This window comes from Branchiostoma floridae, chromosome 10 (genome assembly GCF_000003815.2).
Source record: "Branchiostoma floridae strain S238N-H82 chromosome 10, Bfl_VNyyK, whole genome shotgun sequence".
NCBI lineage: Eukaryota > Metazoa > Chordata > Leptocardii > Amphioxiformes > Branchiostomatidae > Branchiostoma > Branchiostoma floridae.
The window spans coordinates 1,893,174-1,918,716 of NC_049988.1; the positions used below are offsets into that span (position 1 = coordinate 1,893,174).

A 25,543-nucleotide genomic window follows, 5' to 3' on the forward strand; every position below is an offset into this window, starting at 1 on the left:
ATAGGGACATTACAAGTGTAAAATGTGACCATCATTGCTATAGTTTACGGAATAATACAAACAAACGTCCCAGACAGCCTATGACGAATCTAGTGTAACAGTTCTGTTTGGCTGTAATAAACTACATTAAAACCAGACCACCCCCCTCCCCAATCCCTTTCTTTCGATACATGAGAGAGAGGCGCGCTTGCCTGTTGACCAACCCCAGCTTTTGATTAAACCAAAAACTCGAGCAACTAAAGGAAGAATATACAGGATACTTCACTTTTCCTTACTTACTTAAACAAAATGCTGCTGATCAGAAATAAGTAGGTGAGGCAAGCAACAACACTTCTTTGTTCCCTCTAAAGGGGAGGGGGATGTCCATGAGAGGGTGTGTGTGTAAATTTTTGGAGAATCGGTTCAAAACGGTCACCGAGGTGATGGCGACCAATGCTCACTGGGTGACTTTTGCAATTCCTCCGAGCTTGCCCCGCGCTCTGGCCATATTTAGGTCGCAGAGAGAGCTCGGTGAGGAAACCGTCCAAGTGGAAAGGGAATATAAAGGAGCTGACATATCGCATGACTGAGCCCACGGCGCCGTATTTTGTTCTGCTTGCCTGAAAAAGGTTTCAACGACCAACACATGATTGATCGCCGGCTCTGAATGTTGTTTCGCTACCCGTAAAAAATCTGGCAACACCACGCTCACAGAACATCAGACTAGTCGGAGTCACTTTTCATGCACGGCAAATTCTTCTTCACACCCTAATTCCTTTAAGACATCGCTCTCGCCGCGGCAGATTTCCGTTTCGTAAACCGTCGTTGCCTTTGAGAAGCGTCGTTGCCAAATTTTGGAACCCTCGTTGCCTTTCTAACCGGCGATGCCATTTCCGAGCGACCGATCGTGAATTCCGAGTGCTCGCGGCATGTTCGTGAAGTTTCCGTAGCTTCTCGGGAAGTTTCTGTAATTCATGAAAGAAGGACCAGATCTTGCTCCACTGTGGGAAGAAGACCTTCTCAGGACTGTAACTCTGTCTTCTACTCAGTTGAGGAGTACCGAAGCGTCACATGACGATATACGTACACCGTTTGGGGAGTACATTTGGCTACGGAGTGCCATGTAGATAGACTAGAGTCATTGGTAATGTAGGATTTTTCTCCGACTCTAACACTAACAGTAGAGGGGGGTCCAGGGGTGGACTGAAGTCACCGGATTGGAAATTGGTAAAGGTTACTGACCAATTCTGGACTGGATCAAGGAACGGTTTGGGCACTTTGCAAGGAGCTTTTCAGATATTTCTGGGCTGCAACTAAGGTTAGGGATAGAACCTGATTTTGTACCTCTTCCGCCCTCACCACATTTTTGGAACAGTCCATTATTGAAGGAGGGGCTGGTAACATGGCTTAGAAACACAGACAAGCGGCAGGCATTGCCATTCACGTACCGTGTTAGTGGAGTTGGGAGTCAGTCAGAGTCTGACCAAGTTGGTCTGACAAACTGACTCACAACGTCACCAACACCTTTTTTCAGTAGACGCTCCACCCAAGGAGCTTTTACATCATATAGCAGACAATAGCTATTGTACTTGTAAATGTACCAGGCTCTTACGGTCAGGTCGATAATGTATGTATGATTTGACACTTCTCACATGCATGACATTACATTGATGTGCGACCTCATTAAAGTGTCGGATTTACATACAGATGGCGTCTGGCAAGGAGCTTTTATCTTTGCGTCTGGTAACAAAAAGAAATAAATTTGTGGACACTTTGCCCCTTCTAACACTAATTCACCCTTCATGTAGACATTAGAAGTAATAACTTTGATACAAGGGCTCAGAAATAAAGCACATTTTTGATAACATAATAATAAAATATCTTTATTGCAAACTCATGCCCGATGGCTAAATGCAAAAATACATGTATGAAAGTACAATGATGATAATGATACTGAATGGTATACGATAACAAAGTAGGTCATCAACTAGTGATACTTCTGATATTTCTTATGCATACTGTTGTATTGTCAGTATACCGATACCCCATATATAAAAATAATGCACTAACCCAGCTACTCCAAGTAACATCTGTTTTGAATAAAGAACACAATCCTGTACAACTCAAAGTCAAGACATGCTTATTCCAGTGTCCCTTACAGTACGTAACAGCACAACACATTTCTGTTCTTCTACAATTTGCGAGCAAAGTAGAATAAGAAAAGGTTTGAGCGATGATAGAGAACCAGGCCCAGAGTCATATGCTTCGAGGGATGCAATTACCCACAATACTAAGAGTTCCGAGAATTCACGAAAATCTCACGAACATGCCGCGAGCACTCGGAATTCTAGCCTGGATAACATACCCCAACCTCAAAAATATCTTTTGTATAGATACTTGAGATCGGGCTGGGGTTTGGTAACCAGGCTATCGGAATTCAAGATCGGTCGCTCGGAAATGGCATCGCCGGTTAGAAAGGCAACGAGGGTTCCAAAATTTGGCAACGACGCTTCTCGAAGGCAACGACGGTTTACGAAACGGAAATCTGCCTCGCCGCGCTCTCTCTGCGACCTAAAATTTACCACATATCTCAACAAATTGTATAAAAAACGACTCTTTTACGCTTTGTTAGTTTTGCTGTCTTTCAAATCACATTTTTACATTTTTTAAGATATACTTGGTGTAAAATGTAAGGCTACACACACACGTTTAAGTCGCAGTGAGAGCGCAGCGCGATCGCCGTCTAGTGGGCCTTAAAAAAAAGTGGCGACATCACAATCCGAACGACGGGAGTATGATTGAGTGCACATGATGGAATTTTGCTTAGCTAGGCCGTCCCAAAACTGACAACATCGCGCCATGATGATCTGAACAAACTAGGCATGACTGACCACACACAGTGCGTTCTTTTGTGCCGACGTCCGTTTTTATTTATGACATCTAAATGACGATAGAACGATCACAAAAACGGACGTAGAATGGATTTCAAAGCTTACCATATAAACTAAGTACCTGTGAAAGAAACTGCAGCATCGGTATGAAAACGACAGGCATATGAGTGCTAAGTGCCGCTTTGTTTTGTTTTGTTTCTGCTGATCTCTATGAATTGATCCGCGATCTCAACAATTGAAGAAGTGCCGTATTTTTTTCGTCTTCCGACCCGCACAGGGAATAACAAGTATACAATTTCAAGTACAATTACATGACTAGGCGCAAAGCTCTATATTTTGTACTATTGGCCGAATTTAATCGATAAGAAAGGCATCTTTTGACGCTTTGTATGTTTTTTTCTTCTGTCTTTTCAGTCTTACCTGTACGTTTGAATGATATTCCATTTTTACGCCAAGAGCAAGACAATTAAGAACGCAAAGACGCCGCTAAGGGGCCCGGCCGGGCTGCTTTCGGGAGAAAATAGAATGACATGAAATACATCAAAATACACAAAATATCAAAATAAGATTCATGGGCTTGAATTGTGTGTATTTCTAGGTATACATTTTAATTTTTAGTTTTTAGTTTCTTTAAACATCCCGGCCGGGCCCCGTTTTGGAAATGTGACCTAAGCCTAACACACACACACACAGACCAAAACAACTATGACTAAAGCCACCGTAGGGCGGACTACACAGGAACGTATTTCGTCCAGTCGTAAATAAAATGATAACACCACAATCTCATCAACAGTCGCACGACTATTTATTATGCATGAGCATTGGTCGGACGAACATGAGTCACATCACCTAACCTTATAAGTACAGCGGATGTGTCTGATACCTGGCAGTGCGTCGCCGTTTCTCCGAGCACCTCGGAGCACGCTCTGGGCTTACCCCCCTACCCACCAAAAGGAAATGTCCAGATGCAGGTTTTAGAAGACGGGTTTGCTTTGTAAGGTTGGTGTAAACGGGTATACTGGAAATTTTATCGTTGTGGTCATATTGGAGGAGTGTCATTACTGTGCTACTGTTGGTGCATTTGCGGGCGGAATTGACGCTCTTTCTCTCGGTTAACAGTTTGGATTTTTCCTCCACGTGTTTCAGTCTTGCAGCCTTGTATGTGTTTAGCAGACGTGACAGAGCCAGTTTCCTTTCGTCCGTCCTGAAGAAGATAACCCTGCGTTTTAGACAAGTTGTGTCTATTTTTCCTTCCTTGTATGTTTCCACTTCGTCCCATTGTTCGCAGCTTTGCAGAACACGTGTACATTCCTTCAGATGTGCTCCAGTGAAGCGCTTATTTGTCACGTGGGTCTCCTGGTGCTTTGTGCTATGTTGTTACTTCTCTTGTTCTGAATTAGCCGCCGTTGACGTGTAACAAGGGGCGACTTCCAGGTATGATGGAATATTGTGTACGAGAACCTGAGGAGAATCGTTTTACATTCCGCAGCCAGGTCAATGTAATTAGCAGCGGACGACGTGGAATTGATCAGGTTCAGCTGTGTCGCATGTGGCTCAGTCTAGACAAGCCAAAGCCTCCCTTTTTTAGTACTTTGGTGTTCTTTGACTCTTTTTGCGTACATGCCGGGGAGAAATGTTTGTGCCATGTCTGTGTTCGTAGCTCTTGTGCGTGGGGAACTGACAGTTCGTTCTCCCTATACAGCGGCTGGTTTTACACAGCTGTTTTTTCTGCTGTTTTTCTTCAATGCAGAGGAAGAATTACCACCCGTTCGAGACGAGGTAAATCTGTTTTCCCATTCCCATTTTGTCCCTGTGATTCTAGTTGTTTTGCAGGTATGTGGCACCTGGTCGCTGCAGGATTTGGCGGCAACATTCCTCGTGGTGGGCTCCAAAAGGTGTTGACGAAAGTTCCTTGATTCCTAGGATTCTTTTTGTGTGTGACTACACAGGTTTCTTCTGTGTTCGGTTGCCATCTCATTTAAAGTCATGTATTTTAGTCTTAGCTGTGCCACAGGTCAGGAGATGCCGACCAGGATTCACCGTGCTTCACGTGATGTGTCGAGGCACTCGGCTACTCCTGTTGTTGCCGTTCAGTTGAGGTGTTCTCGACAATCAAGGACGGTCTCCGAGCAGCTACAAGAGGCATTCTCCGCACGTGGGTTACAGTTGACGTGGTCATGGCGGCATGATTGGCCAGACATGGGGGCGGTTTGTAGTGGGATCTTTTATTTCCTAGGCGTGTACCTTGTCTTTCGTTTTCAGTAATTCTCGTTTTGTGAGTGGTTGGATGCGAAAGGTAAATGGAGTTTGTGTGGCTGGCGCCTGTTCTCTCATGTTATCGTGAAAGTCGCTCACCTTTGAGGTTCAGGCTGTGTGGTCGCGTGTGGTTCTGAATAACACTCCAGGTCCTGTCTACCATAACCGTGTGGTGGGTTGATGATCGGTCAACTGTTTTACCGATTTGTATTTTAATCTTGCAGACTGGAGTGGATTACACGCTGACATCGACGGTACAACAGACGAGCCATCAGGCGCAGCCAGGCCCATGCTTCAGTACCCCCGACACGTCAGGATCCAGACGCAGATCACCTCCGGCCTCGGCGGACGTCCTGGCCCCTTTGTCAACGGTAGTGGTAGTAGCGGTCCTCGGTACGTCGAGAGCAGCCCGCCCCCAGCACGAGTCCGAGTGGCAGGGGAAGTCCAACCTTCAGGCGCTACCACACCATAGATGACGACCCCTCCCTGGCAGAGATTCCGGCGCTCGCGCGGCGTCGGTCCTAGCGATTCCAGCTACACTTGAGCTGTATATAGGTGCGCACCGTGAATCAGGACCAGGCCTAGTTTCTCAGGCTAGGGCATGGGTGTTGGGTATGTATCTCGAGTAAGATTGTAAATGTTGTTGTTTTCTTTTAACATGTTTGGTATCTTGTTCATTGTCTCCAGGTTGACGGAGCGGAGGTATCCCGTTGATGTGCATTGTGGTTTAACACCAGGTTCCATTCCCGGTCCGACCTCGGGTCGCAGAATGAAGCTGCCTTCCCGTACGAGACCTAGTAAGACTCCCGGTCCGACCTCGGGTCGCGGGGGAAGCTGCTTTCCCGTGCGAATCCTAGAAAGATTCCCGGTTCGACCTCGGGTCGCGGGGTGAAGCTGCTTTCCCGTCCGAGACCTAGTAAGATTCCCGGTTCGACCTCTGGTCGCGGGGTGGAGCTGCATTCCTGTGCGAGACCAAGTAAGATTCCCGGTCCGACCTCGGGTCGCGGGGTGAAGTTGCATTCCCGTGCGAGACCAAGTAAGATTCCCGGTTCGACCTCGGGTCGCGGGGTGGAGCTGCATTCCTGTGTGAGACCAAGTAAGATTTCCGGTCCGACCTCGGGTCGCGGGGTGAAGCTGCATTCCAGTGCGAGACCAAGTAAGATTCCCGGTTCGACCTCGGGTCGCGGGCCGAAGCTGCATTCCTATGCGAGACCAAGTAAGATTCCCGGTTCGACCTCGGGACGCGGGCTGAAGCTGCATTCCTATGCGAGACCAAGTAAGATTCCCGGTTCGACCTCGGGACGCGGGCTGAAGCTGCATTCCTGTGCGAGACCAAGTAAGATTCCCGGTTCGACCTCGGGTCGCGGGCCGAAGCTGCATTCCTATGCGAGACCAAGTAAGATTCCCGGTTCGACCTCGGGACGCGGGCTGAAGCTGCATTCCTGTGCGAGACCAAGTAAGATTCCCGGTCCGAACTCGGGTCGCGGGGCGGAGCTGCATTCCCGTGCGAGACCAAGGAAGACTCAGGGCCGCCCCGGGTCGCGGGGTGAAGTTACGTTCGGGTGCCACACCGGTAAGATTCCCGGTTCAACCTCGGGTCGCGGGGTGGAGTTACATTCTGGAGTTAGTCTAGCTACAGTTCCCGGTACGGCCTCGGGGTTCAGTCACTTACTGGTGCGAAGCCAGATACGGTTCCGATTCAACCCGAGTCGCGGGGTGGAGTTACATTCTGGACTTAGTCTAGCTACAGTTCCCTGTACGGCCTCGGGGTTCAGTCACTTACTGGGGTGAAGCCAGGTACAGTTCCGGCTCAACCTCGGGTCGCGGGGTGGAATGACATACTGGACTTAGTCTAGCTACAGTTCCCGGTACGGTCTCGGGGTTCAGTCACTTATTGGTGCGAAGCCAGGTACAGTTCCGGCTCAACCTCGGGTCGCGGGTTGGAGTTACATTCTAGGTACAGTTCCCGGTACGGCCACGGGGTTCAGTCACTTACGGGTGCGAAGCCAGGTACAGTTCCGGCTCAACCTCGGGTCGCGGGGTGGAATGACATACTGGACTTAGTCTAGCTACAGTTCCCGGTACGGTCTCGGGGTTCAGTCCCTTACTGGTGCGAAGCCAGGTAACTATAGTTCCGGCTCAACCTCGGGTCGCGGGTTGGAGTTACATTCTGGCCTCAGTCTAAGTGCAGTTCCCGCGGTACGGCCTCGGGCTTCAGTCACACGCCGGTGCGAAGCCAGGTACAGTCTGGTTCGTTTCTAGTTCTAAGTGATGCTTTTGTACATGGTATGGAATATGGCATTGGAAATTGGAGAAGTTTGGAAGTGGACCCTGCTCACAGCCAGTGACATCTCCCTGTTGACACCCGTTCCGTAGATTTGGAGGGGAGGTGCGTCAGCACCAAAGGAATCACTCCATATAGCCAGGCAGAGTTTACGGCAAGGCAAGGGTTTAGTGGCGACGTCAAAATATACAAGGGGAATGGCTTGGGGGCATAACTCAGTTTTATTAGGGCCAAGGGCCTGTGGTATTTTGTTTTGGCAAGGGAGAGAATTTTGTTTGGGGAGAGAAGGAGCTGGTATAAATGAGAGTGGGCTGGTAGTAATAGTAAGGCGAGGGTTGACTAGAGTTCAGAGAAGGATAGGGCTTAACAGCCAATGGTAGCGAAGGCGTAAGACGGCGATTTCCGCATCACTCATTAGGAGGATCTATGCTTACGCATGATAAATTGGAAACTATTTATTATGCATGAGCATTGGTCGGACGAACATGAGTCATATGACCTAACCTTATAAGTACAGCGGATGTATCTGATATTTGGCAGTGCGTCGTAGGTTCTCCGTGCGCCTCTGGAGCCTAAGCGTGGTGGGGTGCATGCGCCCGCTCAGGGCGGGCGCCATAGCCGCCTAACACTTAAGGCTTCAGACGGCGATTTCCGCATCACTCATTAGGAGGACCCATGCTTACGCATGATAAATAGGAAACTAAGCGTACAACGCCTTATTTCAAACTTACCACCTGCGACAGAAATTGCAACATCGCGATGTTAACTACAGTTATACGACTGGGCGAACTTGACTTCACAGCACAGCACCTTGCTTTGTCCTGTTGCAACGTCTCTTTGTCGTCAAAATCTTGATAGTTACCCCCCGTGTCGTCTTTTCTTTCGTCAAAGAATTAAGGACGCCACAGCTTCAACAACCGAACGAAACTAAATGCACAGTGCCACATATTACGCTACCAAGTCGTGAAAAAATGACGACATGGAGGGTTCAAAGTGGGACGATGTCAACCTAATTTAGAACGCATGACTGGGTGCACAGGCCAAAGTGTCGTACTTTGTTCAACCAGTCACTTGTCGTACTTTTTTGCCATTCCGTTAAAGATTTGATGGCGCCACACCTGACACACGAGTAAGCACAGAGTGCTGTATTTTGTCATGCCAAGCCTCCAAAAAATGACGGCATTACGATATTACTAACCGACACAAGACCATTGTAAATTTTGTACAGTCAAACCTAGGATAGGGCAGGGGAATTTTGTAGCCCCCTTTGCAGACTTCGAGAGGCCCTGCCTTTATTTCATACCCCATCCCCACACCAAAGGATTTTGTATGTTATTGTAATATGAAAAAGAAAACATATATGTACAAGTATGTGCATGGTCGGGCCAATACATATAGAATACAACACGGTGTATTCCGTATCTCCCGAGGTACAAGCCTGACCGCGGGTCAGATCGCCCGACGGCCGGAGAGTGATCCGACCCGCGGGAGGGCTGGGACCGAGGGTGATGCGGAATACACCGTAATGTATTTTACTTATGTCAAACCCACCTGAGAAAACCCATGTTTAGATGCAAAATGCACCCGAAGTTGAAAAAATTTGGTGACCTCCAACAAAAACTGTTACAACAGTAATGTCCCAACGTCCAAATCAGGTATTCGAATTTTCGACGGCGCCGCACTCGTCCCGCTCGAAATAATTCGATTTATTCGAATGGAGCCCGTGTGATACGGAAAGTTATTACACGGCCTGGAACACCTCTATCGAACGTTATCGCGGCCCAGGCATGACATAAACGTCAGTACGGTGCACGGTGAGGGCTTGATAATTCTCACCAAGTATCAACAGTTAACTTTGTTCTTTTTCAGAGAGAGAAAACCCATCATGAGGGTTCTCCGCGCCATCTTGCTTGGATGTGCGCTTCTCGTTCCAGCTACCAGTTCAGGCAAGAGTCGAACACTTCGTTACACTATCTATAATTACATCAATTAGAATAAGAAAAGAGAAATAACAGTCTTCGCTGTTCAGTGTTTAAATGTACTACTTGCAGTCCATTTAAGTCCATCAGCGTAGATACCCTGTATCATAACTTAAGAAGACAAGAGCGACTGATTTGTAAACACAAAGACATAAGAGTTTCTTGAAGACGTATTTTTATCCTGTAGAAAGCAGTACGTGAAGAAATTGTATCATTATAAAAGACGATAATACTGCAGACCAAAGCGAAAGGATTGGCTGTTCTACTGCTGTCAATGTCTTATATTGGCATGCAATCATGATAAATATATGCATTTTGTTGCAAAATGTTCTGTCGTCCACAAAAGCCAGTCCTTAGATAGAGAGTACTACAGCCAAAATTGTTAAATGTAAGCTTTGTGACAGGACATGCGACTATGAACACAACAATGTGAACTGTATCAACTAAACTGAAAATGATATCTCACCATTCAATAATTTTCGCTTCATTAACACTGCATTAGATGACAGCAGTGAGAAGCAGACAAAAATGGAGCACAACCTTCTCCAGATACTGGCAGGTAACGTGAACAAGTTGTCTCAATCTAATTTCTTGGGTGTACAGAATATATTTTTGTGTGACCAATCAACGTTCGAATCATTCCCCTGTACCTTTCAAGATTGAGTATCAGCTTTTGTTAGGGGTGCTTTGCCTAATTTCTGCAAACAAACATTAACATGAACCGACACTATCATAGTTAAGTTCACTAGAAGCCTGAAGAACAGGCCTCTAAAGTTTCCAAAGCTGGCTGAAAAGACATAGATGAACTTTTTTTTTCATTACATTAATGGAAAAAAACATCAGCGAAAAAAAAAAATAACACAAGCCTAACGGTGGGGATGCGAACAGTCTCAAAATACGTACTAATTTGACTTTCTTTAAACTTTACCTCATCTTTGAAATATTTAACACATTCTCAACTGTTTGCAACAGATGGTGACATGGAGAAGCAACACGAACTTTCCGAGAGGGTGGAGGACATCATTTATGAACTCAAGAACCTAGCAGGTAACTATCGTGATCTTTGATAGATATCATGGTTAATAGTGAATTCCAGAACGTCTAATTTTCACCTCCATGAAAAATAGAGGTATACTTTTTTATGTGTCTGTCTAACTGTGTGTGTGTGTGTGTGTGTGTGTGTGTGTGTGTGTCTGAGTGTTTGTGTAAAATTACGGATATGAGTAGTCGGCATACCTTTACAACCTCTGGATGGATTGTAATGGTATTTGTTAGGTGGATAAGTGTTGAAAATACCACGGTCAATTTCCATTTTTGGCCCCTGGGTTGTGCCCTTAGTACTGCACTAGAACAGTTGTTGTATTCTTTTGTCCGGACATGCTATAGTCTTGATATTGTAATAGCAGATAGGTTTTGATGTAAGAAAGAAGTTGTGTAACTTTGGGGCCTCTAGCAGCGTGATCTGGAACTACACGGGTGTTTTTGTAAAAATATCATATGGGGGTTAACTAAACAAAGGAAACGGCAAATTTCCATATCTATCGTGTGCATAAACTTGCGATAAAGCTTACACACTGACTACATGGAATAGAAATTGATGTGTATTCCTACAAGTATTTTCATTCCTTGCCATCAAAATGCATTAGCAGACAACGATGAAGAACAAGAAGACATGAACATGTCGGAGAAGAGTCTTCCACTGGATGGTAACGTTGATCAGTTTATTTAGGTACCATCTAGCCGAGTCGGCTTCAAAAACTTAGTGGCCTTTATCAATACATGTGCCTATTTTGGCTGAGGTAAGAACCCCTTACTGTACATGTTGTAACGTCCATGTTGGTTTAAAGCCGGGCTAGTCCTTTTATGTGTTGCACTTCGCTCATTTCTGTGGCCCCAAAGACACATTGTATGCATAAAAATGCCGTGCCTTGCTAGTTCAAAAGAAGCAAGGCAATGCAGTTGCAAAATGCACTGTCTGCTAATGTATTACCTTATTTTGTTGAAACTACAAAACAAATCATTTGAAATTAGTTTTTTTTTCTAACATATTATATATTACTTTTCCCAGTAAACCCTGCAGGTCGAGAATTGGACTTGCACATGAAAAATATAACAGTAGCAATGTATCTTGTTTTCCCTACTCATCTAACATCTAATGAATATTCCCTCCATTTACACCAAATTCTATAGTTCCATAAAACATCCACGTCCCATTCAGTTAGACGTATATTGCTGAATAGTACACTGAGTGACAATCTGCGATTACATCAAATCATTGTCGTTATATAAACACTGCATTAGATAACAGTAGGGAGGAGCAGTCAGAAGTTGACATGTTGGAGGACAACCTTCCCAGGGAACTAGAAGGTAACGTTCAACAAGGGTTTTTCAAATCTGCCTTTACTAGAAGAGGATAAGGAAAAGAGCACTTGGTTTGCGTTTTTATTGAAAATTATCTAGTGTTCGAATCTAGAAATTAAACAGGTACTCAAGAAGAAAATTGCTTGTGGTGAGAAATTTTGATTAGGTATTGTTAACAAAGCCTTTTCATGGCACCAGAATGGGTATGTGTCCCCGAACTAGAACACAAAACGTAGCCTATTCTGCCTACCCCTCTGTCACATTGGGTGTATCAATTTTTACTCCAACTACATCAGATTGGATAATCTTCTCATCTCTTTTAGTAATAGCCTTTGTTGCACAATCGTGCCATATCGGGCTAAGGCATATATATACAGAAGAACGTAATACAGTACACATAGTGACATTGCGATGGTTTCTAAGACTAATGCAACACATGGGTTCTAATACATTTATTTGGCTTCTTCTCGTTTCTTAAGATGTATCTTCAGATTCGTTTGTATAATGTAGAGTGATCAAAACGCTAAAGAAATATTAATTTTTCAACACTTTCCTATAATATGGCTAGAAAGAATATTTCTATCGTTACGATATCTTATATAGCGTCCACAACTAAATCAGTTAGGCAATACGTACTGAATATGGTGCAGTGTTACAGGAACATTGACAATGTGCACAGTTACAACTGACCTTATGATGCATGTTTTATCATTTCAAGCCTACTAATCCTTTATATATGTATACAATGTATTAGATGACAGCAGCGAGGAACAGGAAGAAATGGATATGCTTGAGGAGAACACTCCCCAGATGTTGCCAGGTAACGTTTATGAGTTTTTTTTAATTACCTCTTAACAACAGATTGATAAGCAAAAGTACTTCATTTTTTTTTGTTAAATGCAAAGTGTTAAGACAAATAAGCCGTTCTAGACCTTAGTGCAGCTGATGATGGAGTGACCCCTTTTGTTACTTAAGAAGGTGGTCATTTTTACCATAAGATATCTTTGATGCACTTGCAGATACCAAAAGCAATTTGCAGTGTCATGTTTGACATGTCATTTTTTTTCCTTGGGGAAAATCTGCAGGTTGAAACTTGGACTGTGCTCCCGCATCAGAGCACACAAGAAGTACTTTGTTCTTCTTACCCATCTGTCAGATGCTACTCGTATCAACATTTTCTTTCATATATAGCAAATTGAATGATCTTATAAAACATCAACAATCCGACTGTTACTCAATGAGTCCTGGATAGTACAGCATCTATGACAAAAAAGCTTACATAAACAATGTGCACAATATTAAAGTCTGCTTCTCATTGGGCTTGTGTCCACCTTATTAGATGACATGTACAAGAGCGGGGAGCAGGAAAAATTCTTAGAGTATCCGGATCTGTTGGAGGACAACCTTCCCCAGATGTCGGCAGGTAACGTTAACGAAGGTGCTGCAAATGATAATGAATCACTTATGTAGCTTATTTTATCTTTACTTTAGAAACCCTAGTTATAACAGCTTATTATGTATGGATTCCTTCTGTAAAATTCAGGGGAAGAAGCTGTTTTGGACCGTGGAGCAACAGATGGTGTAATGTGAAAGGGGATGAAGCTGAAGATTTAATGGCTTCTTTTTACAGGAGAAGAAGTTATTACAGATCATAGTGCAGCGGATGATGTTGTAACTTCTTCGGTTTGACAGATAAAACGTTAAGTGTTGTTGTAGGAAATCACACAGATTTTTTTCACGTATATGTGGGCAGTTCATACTACATATTTGTTTGCCTTCCCCTCAATTCTTTTTTTTTTTATCATGATGTTACTACAGCTTTGTTGAGTGACCCTGAACTACTGGAACTGCTACAAGTGTTATTCAAATCTGAATCATTTGTACCAGTTACTTATTCCAATTATATATAGTGAAGAACTTTCAAGGCTGTATGGCAGCTTGGTGTTATTACAAAACAGTGAGCTCGATGAGTCGATTGATTGACTGATATAATGATACATTTCTCTGTCATAGAAGAAGATGCTCTTGACCTTGGGGTAGTGGATGATGCTCAGACTCCTGCTGTCGCAGAAGACAAAAACGATATTGACCTTCGCGGGGTAGCTGTCGATGGACTAATGAAAAATGAAGGATGTGAAGGCCATATGGTAATTAGATACTTATGGATAGATAGACGGATACAATTAGGTATACTTCACGATATCCAATGCTACAAAATCACGCAATTTTCTATCTAAGAAGTATAGAAATAGTAAATAGTCTGTAATACAAGCGTTTTGAATACTGTAAATGCATTCAAGTTCGCGGAGTTTTAATTTCGCGGTAGCGGGAAAATGGACTTTTCGCGGTGGTTTTGATTTCGCGGTAGCACCATCCACTGTAGTCTCTTACTGTTATGGAAAAATGTTCGCGGTGGTTTTAAATTCGCGGTGAAGCGGCCGCCGCAAAAACCGCGAACATTAATCTACCGCGAAAGTTTCTGCATTTACAGTATGTCTTTACTTTGTAATTTTACATTGTTGGCTGAAAGAGTTATTTTTTTCTTACAGGCAGAAGAACAGTGGGGTTCATCGAATAATACCAACTGCATCTGTGGAGGATCAGACCGCCTCTGCTATCGTGTTGACTGTCTTCCTGGTTCTGAGATCGAAAGTGACTCAAATGGTCTCTGGAAATGTAAAGTTGACTTGAACAAAAGATACATAGCAGGTAACATTAATACGTCTGTTGTTATAAGTTACCAAATGGGATAGCTTCTGTTTCTCTATTTTGAATTCAGGCACAAGTAGGGAATGATATATGTACAGGGCTCGAAATACCCTTTTCTGCATACCTGCACTGGTGCAGGTAACATTGGAAATTACCTACACCAGACAAATTTTACCTGCACCACTCTAAATTTAGGAAGTAACGATCATACTAAAATTGTTCAGGAACCATTGCTATTCTTTTCTTTTATACTTTATAGGTAGTAAAAATGAACACATCTGATAACTAGAGTTCCACGAACACATACCTTTGCCAAATCAGGTTTGTTATGTAGAATGATATCTGTAGACATAGATGTGTTACTCATTACATTTATTGCCTGGAGTTGGTTCATAAAATTTTGCCATTGCTTATACAAATTAGATCCCTAGTTACATACTAATATCAAATTGTATCAAGCATCACTTAAGTTATCAGCATACCAAAAATCATGATGATCCTTTCATCCTTCTTGACTTATTCTCTTTCAAAGTAGGAAACTAAACCGGCTCCTGCAATTCAAGGAAAGACGTTAGCGGACCCAAACATACACCTCTTACTCTCTGCCATCTTTTTCAGTTACATATGTGACAAGTTTGAAAGTCCTATCACTGAATTCAGTGGATTTATCAACTTCCCCCGTTAATTATGCAAACTAGCTGTAAATTTGCATAAGTAGTATCTCATTATGTAAGTTTTTACTTAGGCTATCTACATACTAAAAATCATGACGATCCGTCAACACGTTCATATTTTGCCATTGATTATGCAAATAAGATCATCATCTGCATAATTAATAATATATTGATATTTCTTTCTTTCTCAGCTTCAAATGTGACAAGTTTGAAACTCCTATAAAGGAATACAGTGGATTTACAAACTTTCCTCATTAAGTATGAATATTAGTCGATTTGCATAATTAGAATCCCATCATGCAAGTCTTCCCTTTGGCTATCTACATGCCAAAAATCATGACGATCCGTCAACACGTTCATATTTTTCTAATCAATTATGTAAATGAGGCTGCCATTTGCATAATTAATATGCATTGATATTTCTCTCTTACTCATCTATATATGTGACAAGTTTGAAAGTCCTATTGTGAAATGCAGTGCATTTATAAACTTTCCTCATTAATTATGCAAATTAGTTGCTGATTTGCATAATTAGTATTCCATTATGTACATTGTTACTTGGGCTATCTACATACCAAAAATCATGACGATCAATCAACACATTCTGTAGTTATTCTCGTCCAAAGTTTGAAAGGAAATCGGTGACTGCAGTTCTAAACAAGCCGCTAGGGGGTCCAAACTTACAGCACTTACTCTCTGCCCTAGGGGCTACGTACCACTCAAAAATCATAGCCCGGCATGTACAGAACAGGAGATATCAAAAATTCAGGTTCTGCTGCAGTACTTTAGCATGCCGCAAGGGGCCCATTATCGAACTTGACCTTCGTTTTCCCGACCCCTTCCCACCTACCAAATAATTTCGGGATACATCCAAGGCTTCTTGAGTTATGCTGTTAACACACACACAGACAGACAGACTCACAAGCTCAAAACATAACCTTAGCCATTCTGGCAAAGGTAACAATACATGTACACCTACATATAGGACATTACTGTATAAAACTCAGTACTGTGACCAGTGCAGGTTATGTGCAGGTAGACATCAGAAATACCTGCACAGCTCCAATTTTACATGCACTAACCTGCATATGCAGGTGGTATTTCGAGCCCTGATGTAGTAGGCTCTTCATTACGTATGTGAGCATGAGGTTGATTTTGTGACTATTTTTGGCAGTGCATCATTGGGTAACTGTTAATGGGAGAATTTTCATTGTGATTTTGATGCGACGACCAGAACTATTATTATAAGAATAACTGATATAAACAAAGTTCAGAGACCGCACAGGTTTGACTTTATTTGGATCCACCATCAGCTTGGTATTTCTGTAAGGTAGTCTTCCTGTGGTCCAACACATAACGTCTTCAGATACATCAATACAATGTGATAACGGACAGGGCAGAAATACTACAAAAATAATCACGCTAATATTACATCAAATACATCATACATTTACACAATATTGCAAAATGTTCACGCTGTGTTCCAGTGGTGAGACATACGGTAGAGAAAGCGTTTCCTTTCTGCATTGGTTTTAGGTTTTGACAGTTTGATGGAGTTTGTTTTTGTTGACCGTGTTTGATACCGACTTTGGTTGACTGTGAGTTGAGTTGACCGTGCGATGTTTTCGGGAGTCTGTTGTGCACAATCCGGCAGAATGTGGCAAAGCTTCTTGGTTAGATTTTTTCCTTCACCGGTAACAACCCTTACGTAGATGTCTTGCCTTATTGCACTATCTGTCTTGGTATCACATCGAATGGAAACCTTGCTGTTCTTATTTGCCTTACTTGGAGGCGTTTGAGGTTTTTAGCTGTTGTAATTCCCCACAATGGAGAACAGTGATCCAAGTGAGACAGTACCAGGGTTTGTGCCAGGTCCTTCCTTATCACAGGGGTAGTTTGTTTCTTATCCTGCTCAGTTTGGTCATACTTGAGTTACAATTCTTCACTACGTTACTTATGTTGTCAGGTACTGATCCACATGTACTCCAAGTAGCTTTGTGACTGGAACCTGCTCCAACTGTTTTCCCTTCACCTCTAGTTCCAAAGTTGTAACCTTCCATGTTAACTTTGCTGTTTTGATTTTTTCTATATTGTTCAACGTTAGCAAATTGTTTTGTTTTTCAACCTTTATTTAACCTTGGTACATCTTCGGCCTACGCCGTTTTTCAAGATTTCAAGGGTGGAGGAGGTCAGAGGTCTAAATACCTTCTAAATACAATGTACTACACAAAAGATACAATTCAACATTCCATAAGATAAGGGCACAACCCGCCGTACGTGCAAATACGAGGGCAATCTTTATGGATCAGTACGTGGTAAGAACCACCTCCGTACGAACTCGTAGGGAATCCGACGAATTTTGGAGCACGCAGACACGCCGTAGAACTTTAAGTGCAAGCAAAGCCTTGTGTGCCATCGGGCTGCGGATTCGCGCCCCGTACATGCTAGTACGTGCGACGCGCCTGCTCTGTACAGCCTGAACGTTTTCAGAAACACGTGGCGGACGTGGCCTCTCAAAGAAACATACGGACAAATTGCACGTACGACGGGTTGTGCCCTTAGCTTTAGTCAGAAACGAAATGACTGAAGCCGCCTGCCCTAAGGTGCCTGCCTTGTTGTCTGCACCGTGCTGTCATCTGCGTATTGGTCAAGTTCATGATTTTCTGTGACAGTTGCCATGTCATTCACGTAGATATCACACATCCATAGAATATTTAGAAATGATTTGAAAGTTACATTACACACACACACACACACACACACACACACACACACACATATATATATATATATATATATATATATATATATATATACTAAGAGAGAGAGAGGGAGAGAGAGAGAGACATACATTTTCTAAATTATGATGCAAGTTTTTTGTTTTTGTTATCTATGTACACATAGACAGCAGCGATGAGCAGGCAGAAGTTGATATGCTACAGAACAACATTCAACGGATGTTGACAGGTAAAGTTCACTATGGTACTTAAATATCTCCAAACTACAAAATTACAGAGAAAAAAAGCTCAATCTTTCTTTTAAGAAATTGCATAGTGTACTACAATGTGACTTCAAAACCTTGTAATGACTCCCTTTGCTACAGGAGAAAAAGCTGCTCTTGACCTTAAGGCATTAGATGACAGCAACGAAAATCAAGCAGAGGGGGGCATCCTGGAGAATAGCCTTAAACAGATATCGGCAGGTAACGTCCATTATGGTCCTTAAAACTACCACAACTGATGGGAATAGGGCACCGTTTCTTTTTTATGGAACGCGAAATGCAGACTTCAGTGTAGCCACAACGCTTTATATATGGTGATATTTATATTTCAGCCATACATAGTATGGTGAAATATATTGTATTCGTAATGTTTCTTTCTTTCTTTCTTTCTCCTGTCAAATCTTCAAAGTGATTCATCTCCGCCGTTCCTGGACCGAATGACCTGAAATTCGGCACAGGGGTAGAGTGGGCAAATACCTTGATGCTTTTCTCCCATTTTTTTCATATCTGCCTCTAAAATGATTTTATTGAGATTTTTTGGTCAATTTTAGACCAAAACTGTATATTTTGGCCCCTGTACCCTGGTATTACAACCAAATGAGCTGAAATTTGACAGAGATGTGCCTTGATAATGCCCCCATATAAATTCGATAACACTTTTGGTGTACAGTACAACAAAATGCTTATTTTTGCGATTTTTTGACCAATTTTTGACCAAAAAAGGACACTTTTGGCCCCTGTACCCTGGTATTACAACCAAATGAGCTGAAATTTGACAGAGATGTGCCTTGATAATGCCCTCATAAAAATGCAATAACACTTTTGGTGTACAGTACAACAAAATGCTTATTTTTGCGATTTTTTAACCAGTTTTTGACCAAAAAAGGACACTTTTGGCTCCTGTACCTTGGTATTGCAACCGAATGAGCTGAAATTTGACAGAGATGTGCCTTGATAATCCCTTCATATAAATTCAATACCACTTTTGGTGTACAGTGCAACAAAATGCATATTTTTGCGATTTTTGGCCACTTTTTGACCAAAAAAGAACACTTTTGGCTCCTGTACCCTGGTATTACAATTAGATGACCTGAAATTTGGTATAGATAGACATTAGATACTTGGTAACAAGATTCTAGTAAAATTTTTGACATAAACAACTTTAAAATGATTAATTTTGGCACTTTTCTGAGGGGAAATTTGTTTTCTTTTGGCCTCATGACGTGACCTTCCGTGACCCCGCACAGAGCCACACCTGTGCGCGTCAGCCGGAGAGTTAATTGAATCAAAGACCTAGCCAATCAGCGAAGAGGAGGCCAAAGGCTAATTAATATTCATAAGCGGGGCCTCATGATCCCGTATATAGCAGTGTTCCCGCCAGGGGGAGCGAAGCCCGCCTAAGGCTCTCGCATTTTAGACTATTCAGAAGGCTTTATATTGTATCAGTTCTTAGGGGCATATCTATGATAATCGCAGCAGTCACTTAACTTCTCTTCAGGAGTTTAGCGTAACACTATTTCAGGTCAAACCGTCAAAGGCAACTAAAAACAAACTTTAACGTTACTGAGTTCAACAGTACTTATAACTTATCCGAAGTTGAAACGCTAGCGATGGTATTTTCGCTGCGCTGTTAGCTCCGTGCGACTGTTGTTGACGGTCTTATAACGGTATATTTTGCACCCCTGTACCCTGGTATGAGTAACATTTGGTATAGATAGGCATAAGATAGTTGGTAAAATGATCCAAGTAAAATTTTTGGCATAAAGTACTGTAAAAGGCTTAATTACAGCACTTTTTTTAGGGGAAATTGGTTTTCTTTCGTTCTCCATGCCATGACCTTTCGGACGTTCACCCCACAGAGCCGACATCTGCACCTGCGTCTAGCCGGCAGGAAGAGTTAATTCAATTAATGGTTCAGTCAATCAGCGAAGAGGAAAGCGAAGGCTAATTAATATTCATAAGCGGGACCACACAATACGTTAACTTGAAGACTCAGGCCGTACAGACTTCTCGCCAGGATTTTTTCAAAGCGTCGGACAGGGGTCCGGGGGCCGCCGAATGTCCCTGGCGGGGTCCAGGGGCAGGGCCACTGTGGGGGGACCCAGGTGGGCGAAGCCCCCCCGGAAGCTTTTGCATTTTAGACTATTGAGAAGGCTTCTTTTATCAGTTATTTTAGGGCCATATCTACGATAATCGTAGCAGTCACTTACTTCTCTTCAGCAGTTTGACTTTAAAATATTTCGGGTCAAAGCTTCAAAGACAACTAAAACCTCATAAACAACAAACTTTACTTAGCTCAACAGTATACAAAAATATTGTACGGGTTGCCATCCTTAGTTGAAGCGCTTATTTATAGCGCTAGTATCTTAGCTGCGCAAAAAACGCTGTTCTGCGTCAAATTCTATTCTATAAAACATGTGGGACTCAGTGTTACAGTCTAAATATTTTGTAGAAGCACCGCTGTAGGAAAGAAGGTCCAAGCAATGTAAAACATCACGTAGCATGAAGTTTGCTGTCAAGTGGCTAAAAACAGCACATGACTGTTTGAAACTCTAAGTCTAATCAACAGCCGTGTTTGATTGATAGCCGGCGGTCCTTTGATGAAGTCGGCGAAATGTGCGTTAGTTAGAAAATCTGCGTTTAGTTTTGATACGTAATTATAAGTTAGACAGTGGCGAGAATGATTATTTTCTCATCAATATTTCTCTTCAGAATTATTTGAACTTAATTGTACTTCTAAACAATTGGCTTACCTGTGCAATGTTTATATGATTAATGATCAGTGTACTGAAATCATGTGTAACGTATGGCTCCTAGTCAATAGATCAGCATTTTCTCTATAGTGACCACCTGGCCACATTTCCTAGTGCTGTTGTTGTTTGACATTAACTTTGAACATTTAAATTGTAAGTAACTTTAAACTGCCAGAGTTTCAGCCCAATAAAACACTCTCAGCGCCAGGGTATGAACAGACTGACCAGACAGACGAAAATAAATCCTCGAACAAGGTTCAATCGTATCTTCCGGGTCTGGCAGGAAGTTGTTAAACTAAAATAAGAATAGGCTCGATGGCTGATTGCATACAAAGTAAAACAGTTTAACAGTTTTACAGCTTGAAGAAAACAAACGCTCCTACAGTACCTGCACCTGCTTGATAATTATTAAATCGTATGCCCTACTTGAATAAAAAAAGTTCACTGCAATAATAAATGTACCCACATTACAAGGAGCTTATACTTTTTTAAACTTACACCTAGTTATCGTACTGAAAATTGTTAATGACATTACATGAAGTCATTCAACAGTTTTCAGTCATGATGAAAAATTTCTGAATGGAAGGTGTGATTATTGTCATTTTCTGAAAAATAGAAGCAAGCTCTGTTTTTGCCTGGAATCAATTCACAATACCAGTCCACTTTGGGGGATAATGTACTGTTAAGAGGATGTTCCATTTTTGCGCAGGGGTGATTTGGAACAGTCCAATGTTGCGTGGGAAGGGGTATGGCTGAAATATGCTGTATTTGCCCTTAAGCAAATGTCGGCCTTTCTAGCTGGTCATATTTTTGGGCAGCACGTAGTGTATAACTGTATCTGTCTGTTGCCTTCCAGAATCAATTCCAGTGCTGCATGATGGAGAAAAGGTAACTTACCCGAACATTTCATATGGAATAAGAGACATAGAAGTATGCTGATTTATTCTCCAATCATGCGTTAATCTCTTTTTTATACATTAACCAGTATTCCTATTTGATACTTTTTTTGCAGCGGTTTGAAATAACTTCTGCAATTGCTGCTAGCGCTACTGGTTTTGAAAAAGCATTCGACGCAATTACGGAGATTTTTGGCACAGTTGGGTTCATTATGGACCACATGGAGTCTGCACAAACGGCACAGCTTAATGAAATACAAGATCAGACCCGGGAGCTGAACAGGAAGGTGGGAGAATTAACACGAAGCGTCAGCGACCTACAGCTTGGGCAGCAGTACCTTCGCCAACAGATCCTGTACGTCGTAGACGAACACCGACTGAGTAACATGCTGGACACACTTGCTAGCATGCAAACAAGATATGGAAAGTATGTGGGCAGCAACATTCAAGTGTGGGCAGACAGCGTCCTGAGTCCCGCTTCAGACAGAATCAGACAAGTATGTACATATTGCATGAGAAATTTCAGTAAAATAGGAGATCGATATAATTAGGCCCATGGACCGTGTTTGTTTAATTTATGTGTCAGAGACTGAAACATGTGATTTTCTGTTCATATTATTCTGGTGTCTAAAGAACATCTGCCTCCAAGTAACACTATTATTTTCGTCAGCTCGTTTGTGTCATATAGAAATATTCTAAGGAATACCTAGCATTACTAGAATGTACAAGATTAATGTTGTTTGAATTCCGTTCACTTTGTTTTTCCTACTTGCACATTTCAGTATGTCCGATATAAATGGGAGATCTATCTACAGCGCATTATACACTTAATGGAAACTGTTCTTGGATTTTGCAGGTATTGTTCGATCTTTTGAACATGGTAAAACCACAGTCGGAAGTCTTTGGCGGAAGAAGTCTCTTTGAAATATATCGTCTACAACTTGAAGGAAACCCGAAAAGGTATACTGTAAAGGTAAACTTGTTTACTCTCTGTTTTTGAATTCGCCAATGGCACTCTTTGGATGATGTTCGGGAGGTTTTTTCTGAACCATAGTTTTTCTTCCGTGTCAACAAAGTGGTCACCTGGAATGCTATTTTAATAAACATAGTCAATACCTCAAGGCAAAAGTTACAGATTGTATTTAGTATTTATCAATGTGCCATGGTTTAAATGTTGTTCTCAATAATTATTAATCAATGTTACAGATGCCTCAGTTAGTCGCACAGGTCTATGGGCTCATTGGAGGTGGATATACTGTGTGGACTGCAGCCTTGAGAATAAAGGGGCGTACAAATGACATTCCAGCTAAGGTACGAGAGGGGCAAGAAAAGCTGAAAGACGTAGAACAAAGCCTACAAAATTACGTGACTTATGGTAAGCTTTAACAGTCATAAAAATCACTTTTAAAGATTTGACATCCTTGAACTGATCGACGTACATTCATGAAACCTTTATACTTTTATTATTTCTAGGTGACTCCCAGAAGATAACTTTTCCTACTTCACGCAGTACCAGTAACTATGCCAGAATGTGGTCAGAATTTCCACGTGACCTGAGTAGTTTCACTCTATGTCTGCACATGCGCAGCCCAGGGAACTCCAACAAATATATGGGACTGGTCAGCTACGCTGTAGGTGGTCACGACAACGAGATACTCGTACTTAAGGACAATGCAAATCGTTTACGTGTAAGTTCAGTTTCCATAAATAACCATGACACAAAAAGTTTCAAAACCTATGCTATCAGATTTTATTGCATGATTGTACGATTATGGCACATATATTCTTTTTTTATTAAGAAACACCAACAAAGACCACATAACCGTACTATTCCATGCCAAAATGTGATCATTTAGGGGGAAATCAGCAATACACGTTGAAAGTACATCATTAAGTTTGATTATGATATCTTAAGCAAAATGGTAAAACTCTGTCCCTTAGAATTAATAATTGAATAAAAAAAAGGTGTTTTCACTGTGTAGTGAAACGTCGGTGTCTATTAATTAAAGACTGTGTTAATTTCTGGTTCTTCTGACGGCTAAAGCGATCCTTTGGAAAAGTCCGCAACATAATTATCTAATTGAAATTATGATATTACGTTAACCAGCACTATAGCTGGTCATGGGAATTGCAGAACTATCTTTCAAAATAAAGACAATCGTACAAGTCCGCCTCATCCATTTTGCTTTACTATATATGCTCATAAATGTATTTAAAGTTTTGTTAACGCATTTTTGTCACAAGTAGCCATACTGCAGCTGTTGCAATAAAATCGATCTCATCGAAGTGTGACTTTCTTTCAGATATGGGTAGATGGCAAAATGGTTCGCACATCTCCCTTGCCTGTGTGGAATGGTGCCTGGCATATGTTATGTACCACCTGGAGCAGCTCCAATGGAGCTTGGCAGGTCTATGTTGACGGTAAGCGTATGAATTCAGGCTCGGGACTCAGAAAAGGAGGCAGGGTGAACCCTGGCGGCACATGGATCCTCGGGCAGGACCAGGATACAGTCGGAGGAGGATTCGACGCGTCTCAAGCGTTCATCGGAGATCTGTCGCAGGTGAACCTCTGGAACCGCGTGCTGTCATCAGCTGAAATCAGGAAACAATGGCCAAAGCCCTGTGAACACAATGGCAACGTGATTGACTGGACAACAACTCTCATTGTCATGGGCGGGCAAGTCGCCCGTGGTGCTCATTCTTACTGTCAACGTAAGTACACAAAGCTCATTCATATTATGAGTCAGAGTACAAATAATATCGTGGTATATTACATTATGTTAGAGGTTCACTAATGGACAAGGTAATTCCCGTATGAGACAGCAAAGACCACTCCTGCTTGCCCTGTAGGGAATATCTGGGGCATCACATACAACACTCAATTGCTTAGCAATGTATCATCTACCACTGGATGTGTTCACAAGCTCTGAGGCACACCTAATATAAACCTAGAAATATGATGCTATATACAAGTATGATACTGCAACAAAGTTGCTACATGTAGCAAAGACTTGACACCCATCATCTAATAGAAGTAGGTGGTTGTAAGGTCACCCCATGTTGTGTTGTTTTTCAGGTGACTTGCAGAAGATGACCTTCCCTACTTCGCGAAGTACCAGCAACTACGTCAAGCTGTGGTCGACTTTGCCACGTGCCTTGAGTAATTTCACTCTATGTCTGCACATGCGAAGCCCAAGGAACTCCCACACAAAAATGGGACTGGTCAGCTACGCTGTGGGAAGCCATGACAACGAGATACGCTTATATAAAGACGATGCAAATCGTTTACAGGTATTTCTTACATCAGTTTCCATTATTAACCCTTACACAAAACATTTCAGAACCTATGCTATATGACCTCATTGCATGGTTGTACCATTCTAGCACATATCTATCTGAGATGTTCATATTTTGGTACTAATCGCTGAAGAATGAGTCAAAATATGTATGACTTTGAAAGATCTGTACGATTTGCATTGTATTGTATTGCCATGGAAAAACGTGTTTATTATGATCAACTTTTATGACATTTTCTCGGTTATCAGATTTTACCGTTTATCTTTTCTGCTCAAAACAACAACAAAAGTCACTTGTATGTAGCATTATTTGTCCCATTGTTATGTACCAACAACTGAAGTACTAGTTGTAGGTTATTCTCTGCCTGGCTGTACAAGTTGTGATATAATATCTCTAACCATATTGCTGTCTTAATATAGTGAAGGCGGGGGTGTTTCAGAGGTACAAGTACTCAGTCTGTTTC

General features: G+C 42.2%; 1 protein-coding gene across 1 annotated transcript in view; it reads left to right on the plus strand.

Annotated features, from left to right (window-relative positions):
* LOC118424783 overlaps positions 1-25,543 on the plus strand; it is a 29,388-nt gene that overhangs the window by 2,149 nt on the left and 1,696 nt on the right. Inside the window, exons 2-19 of the mRNA XM_035833510.1 lie at positions 9,280-9,356; positions 9,892-9,948; positions 10,362-10,436; positions 11,036-11,095; positions 11,691-11,756; positions 12,505-12,570; positions 13,090-13,173; positions 13,764-13,897; positions 14,300-14,459; positions 18,038-18,100; positions 18,237-18,335; positions 21,744-21,775; positions 21,900-22,280; positions 22,640-22,756; positions 22,990-23,158; positions 23,257-23,471; positions 24,087-24,495; positions 24,860-25,074. Of these exons, the coding sequence (XP_035689403.1) occupies positions 9,296-9,356; positions 9,892-9,948; positions 10,362-10,436; positions 11,036-11,095; positions 11,691-11,756; positions 12,505-12,570; positions 13,090-13,173; positions 13,764-13,897; positions 14,300-14,459; positions 18,038-18,100; positions 18,237-18,335; positions 21,744-21,775; positions 21,900-22,280; positions 22,640-22,756; positions 22,990-23,158; positions 23,257-23,471; positions 24,087-24,495; positions 24,860-25,074 (2,463 nt within the window). The 5' untranslated portion in view covers positions 9,280-9,295. The remainder of the gene's footprint in view (positions 1-9,279; positions 9,357-9,891; positions 9,949-10,361; positions 10,437-11,035; positions 11,096-11,690; positions 11,757-12,504; positions 12,571-13,089; positions 13,174-13,763; positions 13,898-14,299; positions 14,460-18,037; positions 18,101-18,236; positions 18,336-21,743; positions 21,776-21,899; positions 22,281-22,639; positions 22,757-22,989; positions 23,159-23,256; positions 23,472-24,086; positions 24,496-24,859; positions 25,075-25,543) is intronic.